The following is a 22,400-nucleotide window of genomic DNA, read 5'->3' as shown; positions in this document are numbered from 1 at the left end:
TGAACCTTAAAAGGAAGACAAAACTTAAAGAAGAAACAGGAGAGGGAAAAAAGAGGTAAGGAGAGTGGAAGGGAGATGATGGATGTAGGGGGGGAAGAGAAGTGAAGTGTAGGTAAATGCTATTTCTGGGTAAGAATGGTGTGAGGTAAAGTATAAAGAAACGATGGATGATAAAATATATGTGGGATATAATAAGAACAATGATTAAATCAACTAGGTGGATTTAAGAATTTATATAGGAATAGCAGATGAGTTAAGAATGTAGGTCTAAATCCAGTTGTAGAGAGTTCTGAATGCCAGGCTAAGACACTGAAGTCTATTTTATAGACCAAGAAGTAACACTAAAATTTTCTGAGAAGAGCAATGCTGATCTGGCAGAAATGGACAGGATGTATTTAGAAGGGAGAAGAAAACTGATGGTAAAGTGTCAAATAATGAAATCCTGATGAAGGTGGGGGAAAACAGAAATGGAAAAAGAGAAATAAAAAAAAAATAATTCAGAAAGAAAGCACTGAGAGCCTATGATGACTACTTGAATAGATGGGGTAAGGATGTCATCAGAGATAGACAAAGGGTTTCAGCCTAAGTGACTGGACAGAAACAAAGTATAGAAATAAGAAGTCGAGGTAGCTAATTCTGAGTGAATGGAGACAAAATATATCAAATATCTGTTTACAAAGGTAAGTACTACAGTAGTTACCTGTCTCCATTGTTACAGAATTGAACAGCAACAACTTTGTCCTATGACATAAAAAAACAAATTTCTATTAGAGTTAATTAATTTGTAAAATGAATAAAATACTCTCCCCTCAAATTCACATGCAAAAACATCATGGAGTAGATTTTTTAATACTATAATTTTCTTAAAGAATTCAAATTTTGTTTAAAAGGCTGAAACAATGCATTAACTGTGGAGTTGTAATTTGAGACAATCCAAACATATGCAAACCTGTTTCTAAACAATAATTCAAGAGACAGATAGTTCTGACTAGGTATTAAGTTTATTATGCCCCCCATAATAAAACAGCACACTAATGAAAATACCACCTTAAAATAACTAATACAATAGTAGTTGAATGAAATTTCCCACTTAACTCTTTCTTAAATTTCAGAAAACAAATCAGTCATTTCCTATTTCTCACACAGTTTATTTAATTATTTTACAATGGAGTCGCCTGACAGTCTTTAGGTAATATAGTTTAGATCAGTGATGGTGAACCTATGACACGCGTGTCAGAGGTGACAAGCGAACTCATTTTTTTGGTTGATTTTTCTTTGTTAAATGGCATTTAAATATATAAAATAAATATCAAAATTATAAGTCTTTATTTTACTATGGTTGCAAATATCAAAAAATTTCTATATGTGACACGGCACCAGAGTTAAGTTAGGGTTTTTCAAAATGCTGACATGCTGAGCTCAAAAGGTTCGCCATTACTGGTTTAGATACTGCTATTTGAATCTTCTTTTAATATAATGTATATTGAGATGAGAAGAATAAAGTATAAACCAAACAATTTGTTTTCTGTCTCTTTATTCCTTAATAATAAACTAAAATGTACCCTCAAATATTGTACACATTTTCAAAAACCATTCATTCGAACTTAATTGTTATAAAGTTCAGATAGTAAATACCTTTGCATTTCATTATTTTTCATTTTTAAAAATTATTAAATTGTTTTTCTATGTTCAGAGGTATCTGTGATTCACACTGTTCCATGACTTCATTGCAGTATTTATCTGACAGATTCTGGATTATCACTACCATAATTAATCTTAGATGTTTTGAAAAGACATCTTATTTCCAATGACTAACAGCCACCACTAATTTCAAAAGGCAATGTTTTATATTTTCTAACTTTTTTTCTGAGCTGGGCCTCTGAAAAAATAATTTTTCTTCTCCCCCCCCCCGTCCCCTTGATTCTTTTTCATTTATTTTCTACCTCCTTCTAGCATTTGGAAAACAATCAGGAAGCTAAAATCACTAAACAGTGTTTTTTTCCTAAGTAATATTTAATGTCTTTTAGTAAGTATGTAGACATTAAAGTAACAACCAGCTTATAATTAATAAAATACAGCAGTTGAAATGAGGGTGTTCATAAATTATCACTGCAATATATATATTTTTCTTTTTTCATATAGTAAAATAGAAATTATATTAAATATTATAACCATACTAAACCCAAATTTTCACACTGATCTTCATTACTAAAGGGATATCTTATCATATAGATTTAAGCACCAATATATATTAAATTAGAGTACAGACCAGAAAAGAAATAAAACCAATTTTTTAGGGTTGCTCAAAAAGAAAGCAACATAGTTTTTCATTGTTTTCTTACCGTATGTGACTCTAACTCAGCAATTTTCTCAGGAATCTCAGAACCCAAATAATATATTCTGATCACATGGTCAGTACTACCTGTTGTAATGAACATACCACCTGGAGGATTAAAAAACAAACATTATAGCAAAGAACTTAAAAACCCCTCTGATTGCTTTCTTAGTTATATGCTAAATTACATTAATGAAATGGCTTCAAAAAACATAAGGTTATCTTCTAATGGTTAAAGATATAGTAACATTTCAGAGAAATATAAGTAAAATTCAAAAAATAGAGAAATATTTAAAATACAACTATACCATTAACCCAATAAAAATCTACCAACTTGCCCAGCCGGTGTGGCTTAGCAGTTGATCGTCAACCTATACAGTATGATTCCTGCTCATGGCACATGCATGGGTTGCAAGTTCGAAGCCCACAACGCGGTGTGCAGGAGGCAGCCTATCAATTATTCTGATCATTGATGTTTCTATCTCTCTCTCTCCCTCTCCCTTCCTCTCTCTGAAATCAATAAGAACATATATTTTTAAGTATATTTTTATTAATTTCAGAGAGGAAGCGGCAGAGAGGGAGAGAGATAGAAATATCAATGATGAGGGAGAATCATTGATCGGCTGCCCTCTACTGGGGTTAGAGCCCAAAACCCGGGAATGTGCACTTCAACCGGAATTGAACTAAGAACCCTTCAGTCCATAGGCCATCGCTCTATCTACTGAGCAACCAGCTAGGGCAGAAAATATTTTTAAAAAATTCACCAACTTTACACCAAATAAAGGACTTTGGATCATAAACATAAAAGGTCACAGCCTCAAGGAATTCTTTATATTTAACGTAAACATAAAATTATTCATTAAATAACCTATATCTACAATTCTTTTTATAGTATAGTGGCCACAGTGGTGTAGAGTGCAAAAACTCAAAAACCATTTTCAGATGATGAAAAATTCTGGAGATAGATGATGGTGGTCATGTATACAATATAATGTGAGTATACTTAATGCCATGGAACTGTACACTGTTATTAAATTGGTAAATTTTACTTTATATTTTTTCACAATGAGAAAAAGGTTAATTAGCTTGCAATTCATAGCAGTAGATAAGCACTGTCTATAGACTGTAAAAGTGTCTTTTATATGGAGCCACAGTATATGTTTTCTGAAAAGTCTGGGCAGGATTTTAGTGTGGAATTAGGGGTGGAAAGGGTTTGTTTTTACCAACTAAGTTCTGCATTATATAAAAACATATCACTTACAAATAAGAAAAAAAACTCCAAAGGTATCACAAGTTAAGAGTCCATAAAGGTCCACCTATTAAAAAATATGGTTCACATTTTTGGCGTGATTATATTAACACTCAAACATATTCATTTTTTTCTGAACAAAATTGAAAAATATATCTTTCATAACTGAATCATTTAATATTTTGGGTACTCAAAACATTCAATTTGTATGCATACCAGAACTGAAAGATGAACAAGATATCTGAACGCCAGGTCTGGATCTCTCAGTAAATTTAACTGGGCGATCTCTAAGAGAAAAGAAAGAAGTTTTTTTTTTAATTTTTAATATGTTCATTTAATGTGCAAGAATCTTAGCACTGGATGCTGACAGATTTAGCATTAGTAGATAGGCATTAATATTATTGCCTATCTATATTAACAGACAGCATTAATATTATTGAAACCACAAAATAGAAGCAGTCGATAAGTACTACTCTTCTCATTCAGGTTAAAAATGCATTTAACCTTATAAATACACTTTATGATATCAGTATTATTATTATAGCTTTACAAATATATTACCGTATTACTTACTATTACCATTACAATTTCAAAATCTTCTTACCAGAATAAGAAATGAAATAGTCATTACCAAAATTTTATGTATAAATTAGTCTCAACATTGAATTCATAAAAATTTTATTCTGAAATCTCTAACATCCACCTGAAGTAAGTATGAATGTATATACACACACATGCACATATATATTTATATACTTAAATACATGGACTACTAAGAATCTTTCAAGGTAATAAAGAAAAATGAAAGCACTTGACTTTTCACCAAATTTGTAACCCAAATGCAAACTTACCTAAATTTCATTGTTTTTACATGCCATTGCCAGAAACAGATTGTTCCATCAGCACCAGTAGAAGTGAGGTATCTGGTTGTGCCTTTAGTTGATGGACAAAACTAAACAAACAAGTTCTAATTCAATTAAAAAGCTTTCATGTTCAAACTTTTTTTAAACACAGTATGATCTAAAATTATAACCACTTTAACAAATTACTTTAAATAAATTCACAAGAATTTCAGTTTGAATAAATTATTTAAATATCTTACATGAATGAATATCTTACAAAATGTCAAAAAAAGTGAAGAAAAAAATCAGTCATTGAATGTAGGATAATTATTTTATCCTAAAAATAATTATTTTAAAATTATTCAACATCACTCTTTAAGTTTATTCAATGCTTTTTAAAAATTCTCACCCAAAGATATATTTTTTTGTTAAACTGATTTTAGAGAGGAAGGGGGAAAGAGAGGGAGAGAGGGAGGGGGGAGGGCGGGAGAGAGAGAGACAAGGTGGGGGGAGACAGAGAGAGAGAGAGAGAGAGAGAGAGAGAGAGAGAGAGAGAGAGAGAGACAAAGGAGAGAGAGAAACATCGATTGGTTGCCTCCCACCCGTTCCTCAACCTGGAATCGAAACTGTAACCTTGGTATGTGCCCTGACAAGGAATTGAAACAGCAACCTTTTGGTGTGGGATGATGCTCCAACAAACTGAGCCACCCAGTCAGGGCTACTTCAATACTTTTATTGGAGAAAAAAACCTCAAAGTCATTACTAGTTAAACCATTACAAATCTGCTAAATATATGCTTATAGAGCAATAATTATGAAACTTTTAGTTCCATATGAATAGGGTCTCACAAGTAAATCTATAATCAATGATTAGGTAGCTAACATCTAAGTATTTGAGTTTTAATAGTTTGTTTAAACAGTTACTTCAATGAAGTACAATGTCAATTTAGTCCTTTTTAAATTTAAATCATTTTTATTTGTTTTTATGGATAATGTAAACTAGATGAAATTTGTGTTCATATCACTGTGGGAAAAATAGATTAAACAACAGATTAAGTTGCCTATTTAAAGTATGACTTCTACCCTAGGTAGACCATTTATCATGTAGGATTCTCAAGCTCTAATTTTCAGTATTTTACAAGTCCTCAAAAAAAAAATCACAAAGAGAAAAGCCACTGGTTTCATGATGCCTGGGACAAGGAAAAAGTTGAAAATCAAACCACAGTCTCCAGAATGCCTGGGAGATTTAAAATCCCAAACAGAAATAAATATACACCTTTCACTGAAATGACGACTAAGGATCAAGATGCTTAAAGTTAAAATAAATCCTGAACTTAAATAAAAAGGAAATGATCATTATAGATATTAGAAATCATTTCTTTAGTTTTTTTTGGAAGCATAGAACTTCGAATGACTAGAGTTAAAACCAAATAAAAATTATCAATTAATATTATCCATTAACAGTTGATGCACAGTAAAATAAACCAATACTGAAGTAGCATGATTATATCTACACTTCTGAGATAGAAGAGCTTCCATTAGAAAGTTTAATCCACAGTGTTTAACAGGAGTCTACAAATTACAGCTCACATACCAAATCAAAATTGGTGCCTGTTTCTCTAAATAAAGTTTTATTGGAATACATCAACTTACAGTGTCTATGGCTGCTTTTGCACCCAATAACAGTTTAGTTGCAACAGAGATAATAAGCCCTACAAGGCCTAAAATATTTACTAACTGGCCAATAGATTTGCTGATATCTGATATATAGGAAAGAGACAATTAAGTATGAAATAGTATAATTTTATTAAGTTTCAAGAAAAAAATTATTATTCCCATTATATTTAAACTGCTTCATCAAAGACAAAGGATGATATAGCCCATCAATGTACCTTAACTGGATTGTTTTTAAATGAGAAATCATGTTAGAGATTATACAAAGAAAACACTTATATGTGTGTTTCCAAATACAAATACGTAGTTATTGACGAAAATATAGGAAATATAGAAAAACAGAATAAAAGCTAATTATAATCCCATCACCCAAAAGCAACCACTACTAACATCATACCATTTTATCTGAATTTTTCAGAAAAAGAAACAGGAAGGATAATATAGCATAATGTTAATAGAGACAATTAGCAAAGAATAAATAAAGCATATAGAATGCATGCTAAACGTTGATCATTAGTATGGACAAAAATGAAACTATGGGGAGATAGGAAATGTTGGTGGGGGGGGGAACAATTTACAATTTCAAAGTAGTAAGGTGGTCAGAGAAGATCTCCCTGACAAAGTGACATTTGCACAAAGAGTTTAGATATTGAAGGAACAAGCCATGTGAATATTCATTGAAGACTATTCCAGAGCCATGAAAGAGTAAAAGCAAAGGCAGGAGTGTAGCTAGAGAGGTCTAAAAAGCAAAGAGGAGCCCTAGCCAGTTTGGCTCAGTGGATAAAGCATCGGCCTATGGATGAAGGGTCCCAGGTTCGATTCTGGTCAAGGGTGCGTACCTCAGGTATAGTCTCCTCTCCAGCCCAGGCCCTGGTCGGGGCACATACAGGAGGCAGCCAAATCGATGTGAACACATCGATATTTCTCTGTCTTTCCCTCCCTCTTCTACTCTCTCTAAAAATCAATGGAAAAATATCCTCAGGTGAGGGGAAAAAAAAGCAGAGAATGTAGCTGATAAGCAGAATAAGAGGAAACAAGCAGAAAGAGGTGAAGTAGGTCAAACAGCAAGGGGCTGAGAATGTAAGTAAGGTATTGTGGGTCACTATAAAGACTTTGGTTTTACCCAGCTGGCATGGTTCAATGATTGAGAGCCAACCTATGAACCAGAAGGTCACGGTTCGATTCTCAGTCAGGGCACATGCCCAGGTTGCAGGCTCAATCCCCAGTACGGAGCGTGCAGGAGGCAGCTAAAGAGTGATTCTCTCTCATCATTGATGTTTCTCTCTCCCTCCCTCTACTCTGAACACACACACACACACACACACACACACACACACACACACACACACACTTTGGCTTTGTGCTTCTGGTCAAGGTGATGGCATAGTTAAATGTGATACTCGCATTCTCACACAACCACATCAAAATTACAAGTAAACTACAGAATAACTATCATTCAGAACTGCCAGAAATCTATTTGAACGAAGTCCTACAACTAAAGACATAAAGAAGAAATCATATCTAAACTGGTAGGAGGGGTAGAGACAAAGATCAGGATGGTCCCACACCATATGTGGCAGATAAAAATCAAGAGGGATGTCTTGGCTGCAGAGGTCCCCCTGAGGAGGAAGGATTCCAGCCACATACCAGGTGCCCCAATTCAGAGCTCCAATGCCAGGAAGAGGAGTCCCTATAACTTCTAGCTGAAAAATAAACTCATAGACAAAGACAAAAGTACTGTGCTTACCAGAGGGAAAGGGGAGTGGGGGAGATAGAAGAGGGTAAAGGAGGGATAAATGGTGATGAAAAGAAACTGGACTTGGTGTAGTGAACATACAATACAATATACAGGTGATGTATTATAGAATTGTATACCTGAAATCTATAATTTAATTAATCAACTAGAGGCCCGATGCATGAAATTTGTGCAAGGGACTCGGCCCTCACAATCCAGGCTTCCTCAGCCGGCCCTCGCAGGCCCTCACAGCCCCATCTTCATCTGGAAGGTTGTCCAGAAGGTCATCTGGATGGTCATTCTGCTATTTGGTCTAATTAGCATATTAGCTCTTTTATTATATAAGATAACAACCCAATAAACTCAATAAAAATAAAAAATAAAGCAAACAATAAAACCACAAGGATTGTGGCTAAGTGCAATGGAAGGCTGCTGGGGGCACAAACAGTAGCTTGAAAGGCACCAGGGACATACAAGGAGGAACTAAAATGTCTGGCATCAGGACCAGAACTATGGAACAGGGACAGCTTTCTCCCAGGCATCTTTCTCCCAGACAGAAGTGCTGGCAGAAGCTGTTGTTCCTTTTCTGAGCCCCCCACACAGCTTGTAGGTGGGCACCATTCCTAAGTCTCCATCAACCTGGCTATCACTATTTGCCCCACCCTGGTGGTTCCCTGATATCCCACCTAACCCAACTTGTGGGCCCACCCAAGATGTTTCTAGTTTTTCATAAGAATGGCCTATCTTGGCTCAAGATTCAGACTTCCCAAAAGTCTCTCAAACGAGTAGCATTTGGCCTTGGCATGCCCCATACTTCTCCCTACATGACCCCAGACGTCCACAAGCAATAGCCAGCCTAAGTTTGCAGCTTGGCACACATGGGCACCACCAAACCCAGCACAGTAGCAGCCGTCTATAGCTCATGTTGAGAAGCCCTGAACAGAGCACAGTTGGCAGCTGACCTCGGCCTGTACCTGCCAGGATCCCAAGAGCCAGTGTACAAAGTAGAGAGTTTTAGAGCACATCGAAGCACCACTCAACCTCCTCCATAAGAGATAACCTCAAGAAGCAGACTTAATGGGCACGAGAACACTGCTGATATAAGTCCTACTCCATGGGGTGGGGCCCTGGACAATTAATCCTCCAAGTTGGTTGTAGCCAGTCCTTGTAGCCAATCGCCTTCATGATAGATCCCTTCCACTGATGTGCCAACAGCAATCAAGGCTCAACTACAACAGGAGGGTGTACACAGCCCACACAGCGGGGGGGGGGGTCGTACTTGGAGTGCCCAGCTTGGGTGAATGGGGAGGCTGTGCCACTATACCCTATAAGACCTACTATATAAAGCCACTCTACCAAGCTGGGGAGACATAGCAGCTCTACCTAATACATGGAAAGAAACACAGGGAGGCTACCAAAATGAGGAGGTAAAGAAACACGTCCCAAATGAAAGAATAGAACAAAACTCTGGAAAAAGAATAAGACAAGTAATCTACTAGATGCAGAGTTCAAAACACTGCTTTAAGGATGCTCAATGAACTTAGTAGAAGAGTAGATGAACTTAATGAGAATTTCAACAGCATAAAAATAGGACATGGAAACCATAAAAAGAACCAGCCAGCCATTTGCAACAGCATGGATGGAACTGGAGAGCATTATGCTAAGTGAAATAAGCCAGTCAGAGAAAGATAAATACCACATGATCTCACTCATTTGTGGAATATAGAGAACAACATAGACTGATGAACAGGGGCAGATCCAAAGACAGAGAAACAACGATCAGACTTAATGGAGGGGATGAGGACACATTTGTAATACCTACACCAATAAAGAAATTTAAAAAAAAAAGAACCAGCCAGAAATAAAGGATAAACTAACTGTAATGAAGAAAAATTTACAGGGAATCAACAGTAGAGAAGATGAAGCTGAGGATCAAATCAGCACTTTGGAATGTAAGAAAGCAAAAAACAATCAGAACAGAAAAAAAAAAAAAGAAAGAAATCAGCCCACTTGGCGTGGCTCAAAAGTTGAGCATCAATCTATGAACCAGGTCACAGTTTGATTCCCCGTCAGAGCACATGTCCAGGTTGCAGGCTCGATCCCCAATAAGGGGCGTGCAGGAGGCAGCTGATCAATGATTCTCTCGCATCACTGATGTTTCCATCTCTCTCTCTCCTTCTCCCTTCTTCTCTAAAATCAACAAAAATAAATTTAAAATAAGAAAAATGAATTTTAAAAAAATGATAGTGTAAGGAGCCTCTGGTACAACTTCAGGTGTACCAACATTCACATCATGGAGCTGCCTGAAGAAGAGAGAAAGCAATACAATGAAAACCTATGTGAAAGACGAATGACAGAAAACTTCCCTAACCTGTTGAAGCAAATAGACATACAAGTCCAGGAAGCTCAGAGAGTCCCAAACAAGATAAACCCTAAAAGGCCCACACCAAGACACATCATAATTAAGATGCAAAAGTTTAAAGGCAGGGAGAGAATCTTAGACACAGCACAAGAAAAGATTGGCAAGAGATATTCAAAGCAGTGAAAAGCAAGGACCTACAACCAAATTATTCTACCCAACAAAGCTATCATTTTAGAATTGAAGGACATATCAAGAGCTCCACAGATAAGAAATAGCTAAAGAAGCTCATCACCACCAAACAAGTATTACATGAAATGTTAAAGGGTCTTTGTTTAAGAGGAAAATAAAAAGATCAAAAATATGAACAATAGCCCTAGTCAATAATAGCCTAGCCAGTTTGGCTTGGTGGATAAGAGCATTGGCCCTCAGACTGAAGGGTCCCAGGTTCGATTCCAGTCAAGGGCATGTACCTCGGTTTCAGGCCTGATCCCTTGCCCCAGATGGGTGTGGACAGGAGGCAGCCTATTGATGTGTCACTCTCACATCGATGTTTCTCTCTCTCTGTCTCCCCCCTTCTCTAAAAAGCAATGGAATAAATATCCTTGGGTGAGGATTTTTTTAAAAAGTATTTTAAAAATATGAACAATAAAATGGCAGTAAATACATATCTATGTACCAGAGGCATGGTGCATGAAACTCGGCCTGCATCCTCTTGTGATCTGGGACCCATTGGGGGATGTCAGGCCTAAACCAGCAGTCAGACCTCCCTCTCACAATCTGGGATGCTGCATGCACCAGTGACCATACTTTTCATATAGGTGAAAGCCATCTTGCTGTTGTATGGGAAGCTACATTTTTTTGCCCTGATTATAAAAAGTAGTACATAACATGATCCTTCTGAGGCAGTAGTACCATTTTCCCCATCGTGTGGGTGGAAAAACTGAAGCAGAGACAAGTTAAGTAATTGGCTTTGTCACACAGTTATAAGTGTCAGAATCAGGGCTGACCACAAAATATGCAAGCCAGAGTCCATGCAGGTCATCAATGCATCATCCTGTTGTTTCAGTGTTAGAGTAGCCTTGCCAGGTTTTAATTTTTAAATCTAAAGGAATGTTCCCAATATATGAGGGTCCCTAGGCCTGGCCGGTGATCAGGGCCAATCTGTGGGGGCGACCAGCAGGCGGAGCAATAACAGGGCCCCTGTTGGCACCCGCCTTGCATCTAAAAAACAAAATAAAGAAATAGAACAGAAAGAGACTTGTTGATACAGAAAACATTTTGACAGTTGCCAGATGGGAGGGGGTCAAAGGGATGAGTGAAAAAGGTGAAGGGATTAAGCAGTATAAATTGGTATTACAGAATAGTCAGGGGGATGTAAAGTACAGCATAAGGAATATAGTCAATAATATTTTAATAACTGTGTATGGTGTCAGATGAGTATGACATATATCAGGATGATCACTTGGTAAGTTATATAATGTCTAATCACTGGAGGGTACACCTAAAACTAATATAATATTGTATGTCAACTATAATTGAAAAATGATTTTAAAAACAGACTTTCTTTGGCTTTAACTCTGAGTCTGGAAACTATTGAAGGTTCTGAGCAGCAGTTACATGATTTAACTTCCATTTTAAAATCACTTAGTCTGTTATGCAGAGGCTAGACTAGGGTAGGAGAGAGGGAAGAGAAGAAGTAAGATGATCAGTTAGAAGTCTATTTCAATCTCATCAGAGATAATTAAAATGGGGTAGTAAGATGGAGATCATGAGAATTTGTCAGATTCTAATCTAGACACATTCTGAGGGTAGAGCCATCATAATTTGCTAACAACTTAGATATGGGATATAAGATAAAGAAAAGGTCTGGGATAACTACTCTGAGCAATTAGAAGGATTAAACTGTCATTTGTTTAGATGTGGAAAGCTTTGGGAGGATCAGATCTGAGGAAGGAAGACAGGAGTTCAATTTTAAATATGGTGTCTTCGAGATGTGTAGTAGACATTCATAAGTGAGTAGTTGAATATACAAGTATGGAGCTAAATGACAGGTCCCAAGACACAAAGATAAATTTGAGAGTCATCAGCCTAAAGATGAAATTCAAAGCCATGAGACTTGATGCAATCAATAAGGAAAAAAATGTGATAGAGAAGAGGTCCCATGGATCTCTAGGGAATTCCCACAAGTAAACAAAATGAGATAGAAACTAGCAAATGAAATTATGAAGGAATCAAGCAGTATCATAAACATTTTTTCAGTATAAAGCCATTTTTTGTTATATAAGAGTACCTCCAAATTCCAGAAATAATACTGTCAGATAGAATGGTGGGAACAAAAGTACCTGGAAATCTCTCAAAACAAAATCCATGAAATAATTTCAACTGATCAAAAATTTGACATGAAAGTTTTTCAAATTCAATATGTTATATTGAACCCAATCCTTGCTAGCTCCTCATAAACAGATAATACATTATTTAAATAACACACACACAAAATGACCGGCATACTTATTAGCAACTAAAGAATAAGTAAATTGGAGTAATTATATCATCCACAAAAGTGATCTCCTTGACCAAAGAATAAAAGACCTTTTCAGAAGGAGTCCTCCATTTTGCTCTCAACACAAAGAGGACAAAAGTTCAGCTTAGTTTGATTAAATAAAAGTTCTTTCGGGGGTATCCAGAACTTTCACTACTAACACCTGGTAAAAACATTATATGATAAAGTATTTAAAAGAAGCCAATGTACTGTATGTGAAATATCAAGCTGAAATTAAGAATAAAATTTTTTCCAGCATGAAACTTCTCTTTCTAAATCTGACTGAAAAGCATCCTGGATTAAATGTTAACACAAAATGTGCCAATATTCAAGTTAGAACCTGTTTATATCCTGACTAACAGGTATTATTAGTATTACTTCCAAAAGCATTTATAAGCTTCTCCCTTCTTCATAAATATGAGCGAGGCAAATAAGATGCCTCACACTATATTTAAAAAACCTATTTAGTTCCCTTTTTATTTATTTATAAAGGGAATGGATTTATATGAAACAAGAACTTTAAAAAATACATGTCTGCAGGGTAGGAACAAAGCCCTTAAGAGGTCAACATTTTTCTGTCGGCCATTCTTTATAATATTATCAACACAATATAACAAAAACAAGAGAATTCTCATCCTTATTACATATGTTAGAGGTCATCTTTTCATTTTCTCACCTGAATGGAAGTAATAGAAGCTGAATGTCCCTGAAGGACTGCTACTGGTGCACAAGTTCGAAGACACCACACTCTTACAACCTTATCACAGCTGCCTGCAGCAATAAGAGTGTTTTCATAGTTTACAGCCATGTCAGATATTTCAGCAGAGTGCCCTCGAAGTGTAGCAAGGAGGCGTCCGTCATCTGTTGCCCAAATTTTCACCAAACAGTCATCTGAACCCTATAGCAACATGAAAGGACAGAAGATTTACAATGAAGCAGATATTTCCTCTTCCCCCAAAAGCCAGAGAAACAAAGGGAAGATTTTAGTAAGTCACTCCTAAGCCTTTACTTTTTAGTCTCTCCTCTCCAGATAATATGGATCCAGTAGCAAATATAAATGATGTTCAAATGATAGCAGTGACAAAGCATTGTCCAAACTGGCAATGGTATTTGTGAGAGCTCCTCAAACTACTATCAATCCCTGACAACTAAAAAAAATTTTAGGATTACGTGTCTCTGCCATTCTTTCTTTCCTTAGGCCTGACAGCCTTTTTTTTTTCTTAATTGCTTGAATATTTATTCTACAAATACTTAAAAATGTAACCCAAAGTCTACATGCATTTCTCAGTAAACATGAGGCTTTTTCTTGATAATCTCTGGTGAAAATATTTTTAACTTCCTATTGATAATTTCTAAAGAGCTTTAAAAATAGTACAAAGCAGCATGGATGGAGCTGGAGAGCATTATACTAAGTGAAATAAGTCAGTCAGAGAAAGATAAATATCACAGGATTTCACTCATTTGTAGATTAAAATGAACAACATAAACCAATGAACAAAAATAGATCTACAGAAAGACAAACATCGATCAGATGCTTAAACCTCAGAGGGAAGGTAGGGGAGGTGGGGGTAAGGGGGAGAGATCAACCAAAGGACTTGTATGCACGCATATAAGCATAACCAATGGACACAGACACCAGAGGGGTGAGGGTGAGGGCAGAACTGGGGGGCGATGAGGGGACAATGCGGGGATAAGGACACATTTGTAATACCTTAATTAATAAAAAAATTTAAAAAATAGTAAAAAGCAATTCTACCCCATTATGGAAAATAGAAGCCCAATGCATGAAATCCATGCAAGAGTAGGCCTTCCTTCCCCCAGCTGCCGGCATCAGCTTCCCTCTAGCACCTGGGACCTGGGCTTTCCTTGCAGCCCCGGCTTCATCTGGAAGGTCATTCGGAAGGATGTCCAGTCTAATTAGCATAGTATGTTTTTATTATTATAAATAAATAATTTAATAATTATCTATTTATAGCAAGATGGCCATCATCATCTTCACTGTGATCATTAATAAACAAATACTTATGTGATGCATTTGGAGTCTTGCAAATATCCATGACTTCGTAATGAACTCCAAGGAATTACACTTTCTCAAAATACAAACCACCATAGAAATTTAAAAAAAAATTAGGCCAGCCCTCACTGGTCTGGCTCAGTGGTTAGACCAGGGGTGGGCAAACTTTTTGACTCGAGGGCCACAATGGGTTCTTAAACTGGACCGGAGGGCTGGAACAAAAGCATGGATGGAGTGTTTGTGTGAACTAATATAAATTCAAAGTAAACATCATTACATAAAAGGGTACGGTCTTTTGTTTTTTTTTAGTTTTATTCATTTCAAACGGGCCGGATCCGGCCCGCGGGCCGTAGTTTGCCCACGGCTGGGTTAGACCATCACCTGCATACCAAATGGTGATGGTTTCAATTCCCGGTCAAGGGTGCATACCTGGGTTAGAGATTGGATCCCCGGCCCCTTTTGGGGTGAGTGTGGGAGGCAACCAATTGCTCTCTCTCTCCCTCCTCCCTCCCTTCCACTCTCTCTAAAAATCAATAGGGGGGGGGAGGAATCCTCAGGTGAAAATTAACAAAACAGAAAAATAAATAAAATTAGGCCATTACCTACAGTTTTGTATTAACTTAGTACTAAAGTAATGAGGCTAATAAGCCTTTTCTTGGAAATATTAGTGTGCTACAATTTTGTGCTCAAAATCACACAGTATACTCTTCTTAATGAAAACCCAACTTTAAATATAACCAATACTAAAATCAAAGAAAGATATACACAATAACTGTAATCTTCATTACTGTGTAGTATAGTTTAACTATTTGACCATAAGGATGATGTAATCATTAATTAAGCAGAACTGGCAACAGTTACACTGACAAATGGAAAATGCATATTAATAAATATTTGCTAAAATGTAAATGAAATTGAGTAGATAAAACTTGTTTCATATAAATTAACCACCTCTAAACTATAAGGCCTTCTGAAAATTTATTAAAATTTCTCTAAAGATAGGGGACATTATAGTTCACATTCATTTACTTATATAGAATGAGAAAAAGATTTTCAATTTCCATTCATCTTTCCTTACATTCATGTATCTAAAAAGGATAAACTGAAAAAAACAACAACCCATAATTCAATGCCATGAAGCCTAGCTTCAATTGTTGTTAATCTCTAGTATGGTACAGTATTACAAATTTTACACTCACTGTAAAAATTCTTCTCCCACTTCGGTCAAATGCTACACAGTAGACAGATGACAAGTGCCCCAGAATTCTCTTATGCATCTTAATGTGCTGGTAAGCAGATGAAGGGAAAATATGGCTGAAGCGACTGCATCCTGTTAATTGCCTGGCAGAGGTGATATTCACTGGAAAACATAAAATAAGAGATTCACTTCTTAAAACCTAAAAGTGAAACCTACTTCAGGAAGTTAAATCATTAATATTAAGATGAGATAAAACAGGGTACACATACCACAGCAATTCTATCATGTGAGAAGTCTAAATTTCATTATACATTTCATGATTTTATGAACTCAAGTTCACTACTGCAAAGCATTAAGAACACTCATTCTTTTAAATCCCAGAAGTCTGACTTTTTGTTTGCCTTTCTATGGTTTCTCAGGTACATTCCCATTTTGCCTTTCCTGGTACACAGTAGTCAGAGACTGTTACTTTAAATACATAGGTAAATCTTACTATAAAATGAAGGAATTTTAGAATAAAACTATTTTTTGTTAAATATAATACATCTTAAACATTATATAATTTTCCTGTCCTCACACACATCCACCCCATCTATAGCTGTCCCTAAAAATTCAACAGTAGTAGAAGAGGACTTATATAGTGAAAAGATAAAGGAAGCCATGACACCACATAGGTTCTCAGTAACAATCCTTTCTAGGCTTTTTTATAGATTCTTGTCTTTTTGGCTTCTGAAACTGTAGGGTCTCTCTCTAGTTACACCAATGAACTTTAAGGCTTCCTCTCCTATGAGGTCATCTTAGATCCTGTCTCCATTTTGTTTATTTGTTTTTTGCCTTGTAGTTAATTTTATTAAAAATGAGCCAGAATGAAACACATGTCTGCACAATTCTCTTTCAAATACTGCCTGTATTCTTTTCACTTCCCTTAAATGTCTTGATCCCCATATAAAGATTTACAAGCACTCACTTGCTCTGATTCCTCCAGCCTTCCAGAATAGACTGAAAATATTCAACATCCCACACATTATATTTGAATCAAAATATAAGATCCCTATAAGCTCAAAGTCACCTTGAAGCAAGGTGACATTTTGCCATAGTGTATAAATAATCCTATCTAATAATAAACAGGGTAATTGACCGTACCTTTGCTACGCCTCCCATTGGCTAATCAACACGATATGCAAAGTAACTGCCAACAAAGATGGTGGTTAATTTGCATACGTAGGCTCCAAGCAGCAGCGCAAATACTGAAGGTGAGCCAGAGTAGCAAAGACGGAGGACAGAAGGCAGCTCCGGCCAGAGCGAAGGCCTGGGTCCCGAGTACTGGGGGAAAACCGGTGCCCGCAGCCAAGGAGAAGGGAAGGCCTATTACACGAATCTCTTCATGCAACAGGCCTCTAGTATAGGATAAATGATAATAGCTTTATGTTAAAGCAAGACAAAAGGCAAGAATTGAGTTGTAGCTGGATTAGTATAATCAGAACCATGCCACAATAAAAACATGAAACCTGCTCTGACCGGTTTGGTCAGTGGATAGAGCGTTGGCCTGTGGACTCAAGGGTCCCTGGTTCGATTCCAGTCAAGGGCATGTACCTTGGTTGTGGGTACGTCCCCTGTGGGGGGTGTGCAGGAGGCAACTGATCGATGTTTCTCTCTCATCGATGTTTCTAACTCTCTATCCCTCTCCCTTCCTCTCTGTAAAAAATCAATAAAATATATTTTAAAACACATGAAACCTTTCAATGAATCAATTTTAAGAGCAATGAAGTCTTTTTTCAGGCAAAGGTAGATCCATTGGCCATTTTAAACTGACAAAATGACAAAAAATTAATGATGAATAGCAAAATAAACAAAACTTTGCATGTATATGATAAGAAATAGAGAACTGGGTATTTATGTAACACTAAGAGATACTGAATAAATAATGGTAGAAAATCCATACGCATTAGTAACAGGTAAGAGAATTTCTTTTTGACAGCACTAAAGAATTGCTCTTTGACAGCTCCCAAGCTCTAAAAATGTCCACAATTCTACATTGGGAAGAGCAATAACATACTGCACCATAACTCTGGAACTCCAGTAAACTTCCCTCTTTAATCAAACATTCCTTACTTGGAGTTCCTTGAAACAATCAAGCGTTAATTACTTCTGCTTTGCTTTTTTCTATACATATTTTGCAAGTAGATAGAGGAAAAGACGTGTTACTTTAAAGCAGGGTTTCTCAACCTCAGAACTACTGACACCTTGGCGTATGATTCTTCATGATCGAAGACTATCTCTATATTTTAGAGTGTTCAGCAGCATCCCTGGCCTCTACCCACTAGTTGCTAGTAACACCCCACCACCACCAAGTTGTGATAGAGCAAATATATCTCCAGACATCACCAAAAGACTCCTAGGAAGGAGAACTGTCTCTGGTTGGAAACCACTGCTTGAAGCATAAAAATAAAAACAACTTCAACAGAAAGAAAAAGTAAATAAATAAATAAAAACAACTTGGAGAAGAGGAGCGGAGATAGAAAGAAAATCAGTGAAGGAGAGGAGAGGTAAATATCTATCAGAAATGCAGTCATTTATCCAGCAAATACTGAGTTTCTAAATAGCCAAAGGAACACAATCATATGAACAAAATATACAGCACCCATAAGAGTTAATAACCCAAACTGTTAATTCAGAAAGTTACTCAAATTTTTATGTATCTTTAGAAAATATATTTTATTGATTTTTTACAGAGAGGAAGGGAGAGGGATAAAGGGTTAGAAACATTGATCAGCTGCCTCCTGCATACCCCCTACTGGGGGTGTGCCCGCAACCAAGGTACATGCCCTTGACCAGAATCGAACCTGGGACCCTTCAGTCCCAGGTCGACACTCTATCCACTGAGCCGAACCGGTTAGGGCTATGTATCTTTATAGTATACAAAAATTAGATTTTAGTTTATTAATAAAATTCCACATATGTGTGAAATCATACTAGTTGTCTTTCTCTAACTAGCTTATTTCACTTAGCATAAGCTATAGGGGATAAATGATGAGGGAAAAAATAAAGAAAAAAAATTCACCGTTTAAGACTCCTTTACAGAGAAAACCAGTAATTACTTTAAAAGAAAAAAATTGAAAACATTTATAACAAATATGACAAAGTCTTAATATTTTAAAACACATAAAACTATCCATAAGAACACCATCAAGCTCTAATAGATTAGTGGGTTAAGGAAATTAACAAATAAGTCACAATATAGGAAATACAAATAATAATCTGAGTCACTGAAATAAAATAAGACCTAAAGTATGAAGGCATGGAACAGACTGACATATCTCGATATGGGTTTGAGTGGACGAGAAGAGATATGCCAAATAAATTATATACAATGTAAATGAGACTATGATTTATATAAATACATACATGATTTCACCAAAAAAGAGAAAGTGTTGAAAGATTTTAAAAAACTGCCAACTAGGAATACTTTATTCACCAAATACAAAGGAAAAATAAGCCTTTCCCAGACAAACAAAAGCTGCCTTGTAAGAAATACTGTGAGTTCTTGAAGCTGAATTCAAAAGACACCAATAAGCTACAGGAAAACATAAGAAAGCACACAACAGTGTGGCAAAGGTGAAAATAGACAAAATTAGAAAATTATAATTCAATATTAGAATGGTATTTTTACTTATAGTCTATACATTCAACACAATCCTTATTAAAATTCCAATGGCATAATTCACAGAAATAGAAAAAAACAAGCCTAAATTTGTATGGAACCAGAAAAGACACTAAATAACCAAAACAATCCTGAGAAAGAACAAAACCAGAAGTTATCACACTTCCTGATTTTAAACTATAAAGCTATAATAATAAAAACAGTATGGTACTGTATAGAAAGAGACACATAGATCAAATAAAAGATATTGATGGGTCTAAAGCTGTGAACTTTCCCCCTTGTTTTTGTGGGTACCAGGTTGTCATTTGATACAGAAGGGTAAACCATGGGGAAATGTGTTTTGGTGGGGGAGTGGGGACAAAAGACATAATACATAGTAATCCTGTGGGAAAATCAAAGAGCCAGGCAAGAAGCTCAACAGGTACTAGAAGAGTTGGCTCTGGCTTTACCAAGCCACTCTAGTTTGACAAAATGACAGTAAAAAGGCAATATAGCATTGAGAAAAAATGGCCTAGCTTCTTCTCCATCCATAAAATCTATAAAATAGGCATAATACCACATATCTTGACAATCAAGTGAGGCGAATTTTGTAAAACATATAGCACAGTAGGCTTTAGTTCCTGTGAAATTTAGTGCTATTCCTCTTCCCTTTCCTCTCCTCTCTGGGATCTCACATTCAAAAATAGATGGGGTGGGAGAAAAAGGGGGAAAGTTTCATATTAAATTGGACTCTGAGGGATAGTGATCTCTATATTAAAGAAAATGATTAAACATAAATGAATATTACATACTTTGCTGACTAAAGTTGACAAAAAATCTGTTATATAATAAAGCAACATTTATTTAACACTTTTTTGTGCCAGCCACTGTGCTAATCACTTCATATTTAACTTATTTAACCCTATGAAGTTAATACTATTAATACCCTCCTTTAAGTGACATGGGAACTGAGGCATAGAAGAGTTAAACAATTTATACAAGACCCCAAGCTACTAAATGGCAGAGCCAGTATTCAAGCCAAGCAATCTGGCTTCAGAAACTGATCTCTTAACTAATATTCCATAATAGCATTTCTCAAAATGAGAGAAAAATAAAAACAATAGAGCACTGTCCCAATATGCCAAGGCTGTGGGTTCCATCAAGGATCAGGGCACATACAAGAAGCAATCAATGAATACATAAATAAGTGGAACAACAAATCAATGTTTCTTTCTCTCTCTCCTTCTTCCTCCCCCCTCTCTATAAAATCAATAAATAAAAAAATAAAATTATAATTTGTCTCAATATGTAAATTATGCTCTAGTCACTACAACCGGTTTCACCCCAATCCTTAAATCTAGCCCAAACCAACCCAGAACATAATTAAAGCTGCCAAATCATCCCATTCCAAAACTAAAATATAAAGAAAAACAGGATGGGATTTAAAAACTCCAAGAAATTATAAGTGAACTCAGCAAGGTCAGAGGAAATAACATCAAAACACATAAATTAATTGCATCTATATACACTAACAATGAACATGAGAGACCAATACTAAAAACGCAATATTTAAAAAACACAGTATCATTTACAATCATTCAAAAAAAAACTGACCCTAGCCGGTTTGGCTCTGTGGATAGAGCGTTGGCCTCCAGACTGAAGGGTCCCTGGTTCGATTCTGATCAAGGGCACATGCCCGGGTTGCGGGCTCGATCCCCAGTAGGGGGTGTGCAGGAGGCACCAGATCAATGATCCTCTTTCATCATTAATGTTTCTCTCTCTCTCTCCCTTTCCCTTCGTCTCTGAAGTAAAAAAAAAATATTTTTTTAAAAAAAACGGAATTCTTAGATATACACTTAACACATACAATATTAATCACAAAATGCTGATGAAAGAAATCAAATACCTCAATTAATGTTGATATACCATGTTCATGGATTAGAAGGCCTGATATAGTAAACATGTCAATTCTCCCAAACTGATTTATAGGCTCAATGAAATTCCTTTCAAAAAGCTTTCACAAACACTGACAAGCTTATTCTAAAACTAGTGGCCCAGTGCATGGATTTGTACACATTGAAAGGAAATTAATTAGAAGAAATATTTTAATATTGCTATTCACCCTTTTTCTATAATAGAAGTGCCAACCAAATTCACAATCAACAATGACAGATCAAAGCACATGTGTGAGAGGAAACCAAGATGGAGGCATAGGTAAACACCGGAAATTGCTGCCTCCCACAACAAATTCAAAAATACAACTAAAAGACAAAACAGACATAATCCAGAACTACAGGAAGGCTGGCTGAGTGGAAATTCTACAACTAGAAGGAAAGAGAAAAGCACACTGAGACTCAGAGGAGGTGCGGAAGTGCAGAAGAACTCCAGTTCAGGGTGAGCCTCTGGGGACCCAGACTCATACAGGGAGAAAGTGGACTGTCTGGCAGCGGGCAGAACTCGGAACTTGAGGGTGGCTTTCTCTCAAAGGTGCTTACAGCCATTACCTTTATTGTTGTAGGAACAACACTGAGACGTGGGGCCCCTTAGGGCAGGGCTGAGGATCAGCCATAGCTGCTTGCTCCTCCCTGTTGAATCTCTGAGACCCCGCCCCACCCAAGCTGCGGCAGCGGCTTTTGCATATGAATGCCCTGGCATGTTGCAATCTGAAAACTACCTAACAAACTGCAGCTGGGCCAGACAGACCAAGAGTCTCCAATAGAAGGCACAAGGCCCCACAGCAGCTTGCATTGCTTCACAGCTGGGTCTCATCTGGACACCTCCAAACCCCAAACAAAGAAGAGGAATCTGCAGAA

General features: G+C 36.5%; 1 protein-coding gene across 1 annotated transcript in view; it reads right to left on the bottom strand.

Moving 5' to 3' along the window:
• BRWD3 (bromodomain and WD repeat domain containing 3) overlaps positions 1–22,400 on the bottom strand; it is a 142,730-nt gene that overhangs the window by 69,757 nt on the left and 50,573 nt on the right. Inside the window, exons 7-12 of the mRNA XM_006753357.2 lie at positions 15,949–16,109; positions 13,412–13,633; positions 4,436–4,536; positions 3,801–3,871; positions 2,343–2,443; positions 701–741 (exon numbers count right to left, since the gene is read on the bottom strand). Of these exons, the coding sequence (XP_006753420.1) occupies positions 701–741; positions 2,343–2,443; positions 3,801–3,871; positions 4,436–4,536; positions 13,412–13,633; positions 15,949–16,109 (697 nt within the window). The remainder of the gene's footprint in view (positions 1–700; positions 742–2,342; positions 2,444–3,800; positions 3,872–4,435; positions 4,537–13,411; positions 13,634–15,948; positions 16,110–22,400) is intronic.

This window comes from Myotis davidii, unplaced genomic scaffold, assembly GCF_000327345.1.
Source record: "Myotis davidii unplaced genomic scaffold, ASM32734v1 scaffold1111, whole genome shotgun sequence".
Taxonomy (NCBI): domain Eukaryota; kingdom Metazoa; phylum Chordata; class Mammalia; order Chiroptera; family Vespertilionidae; genus Myotis; species Myotis davidii.
The sequence above is the reverse complement of the archived record's forward strand: the minus strand, read 5'-3'. Positions and strand labels throughout refer to the sequence as shown.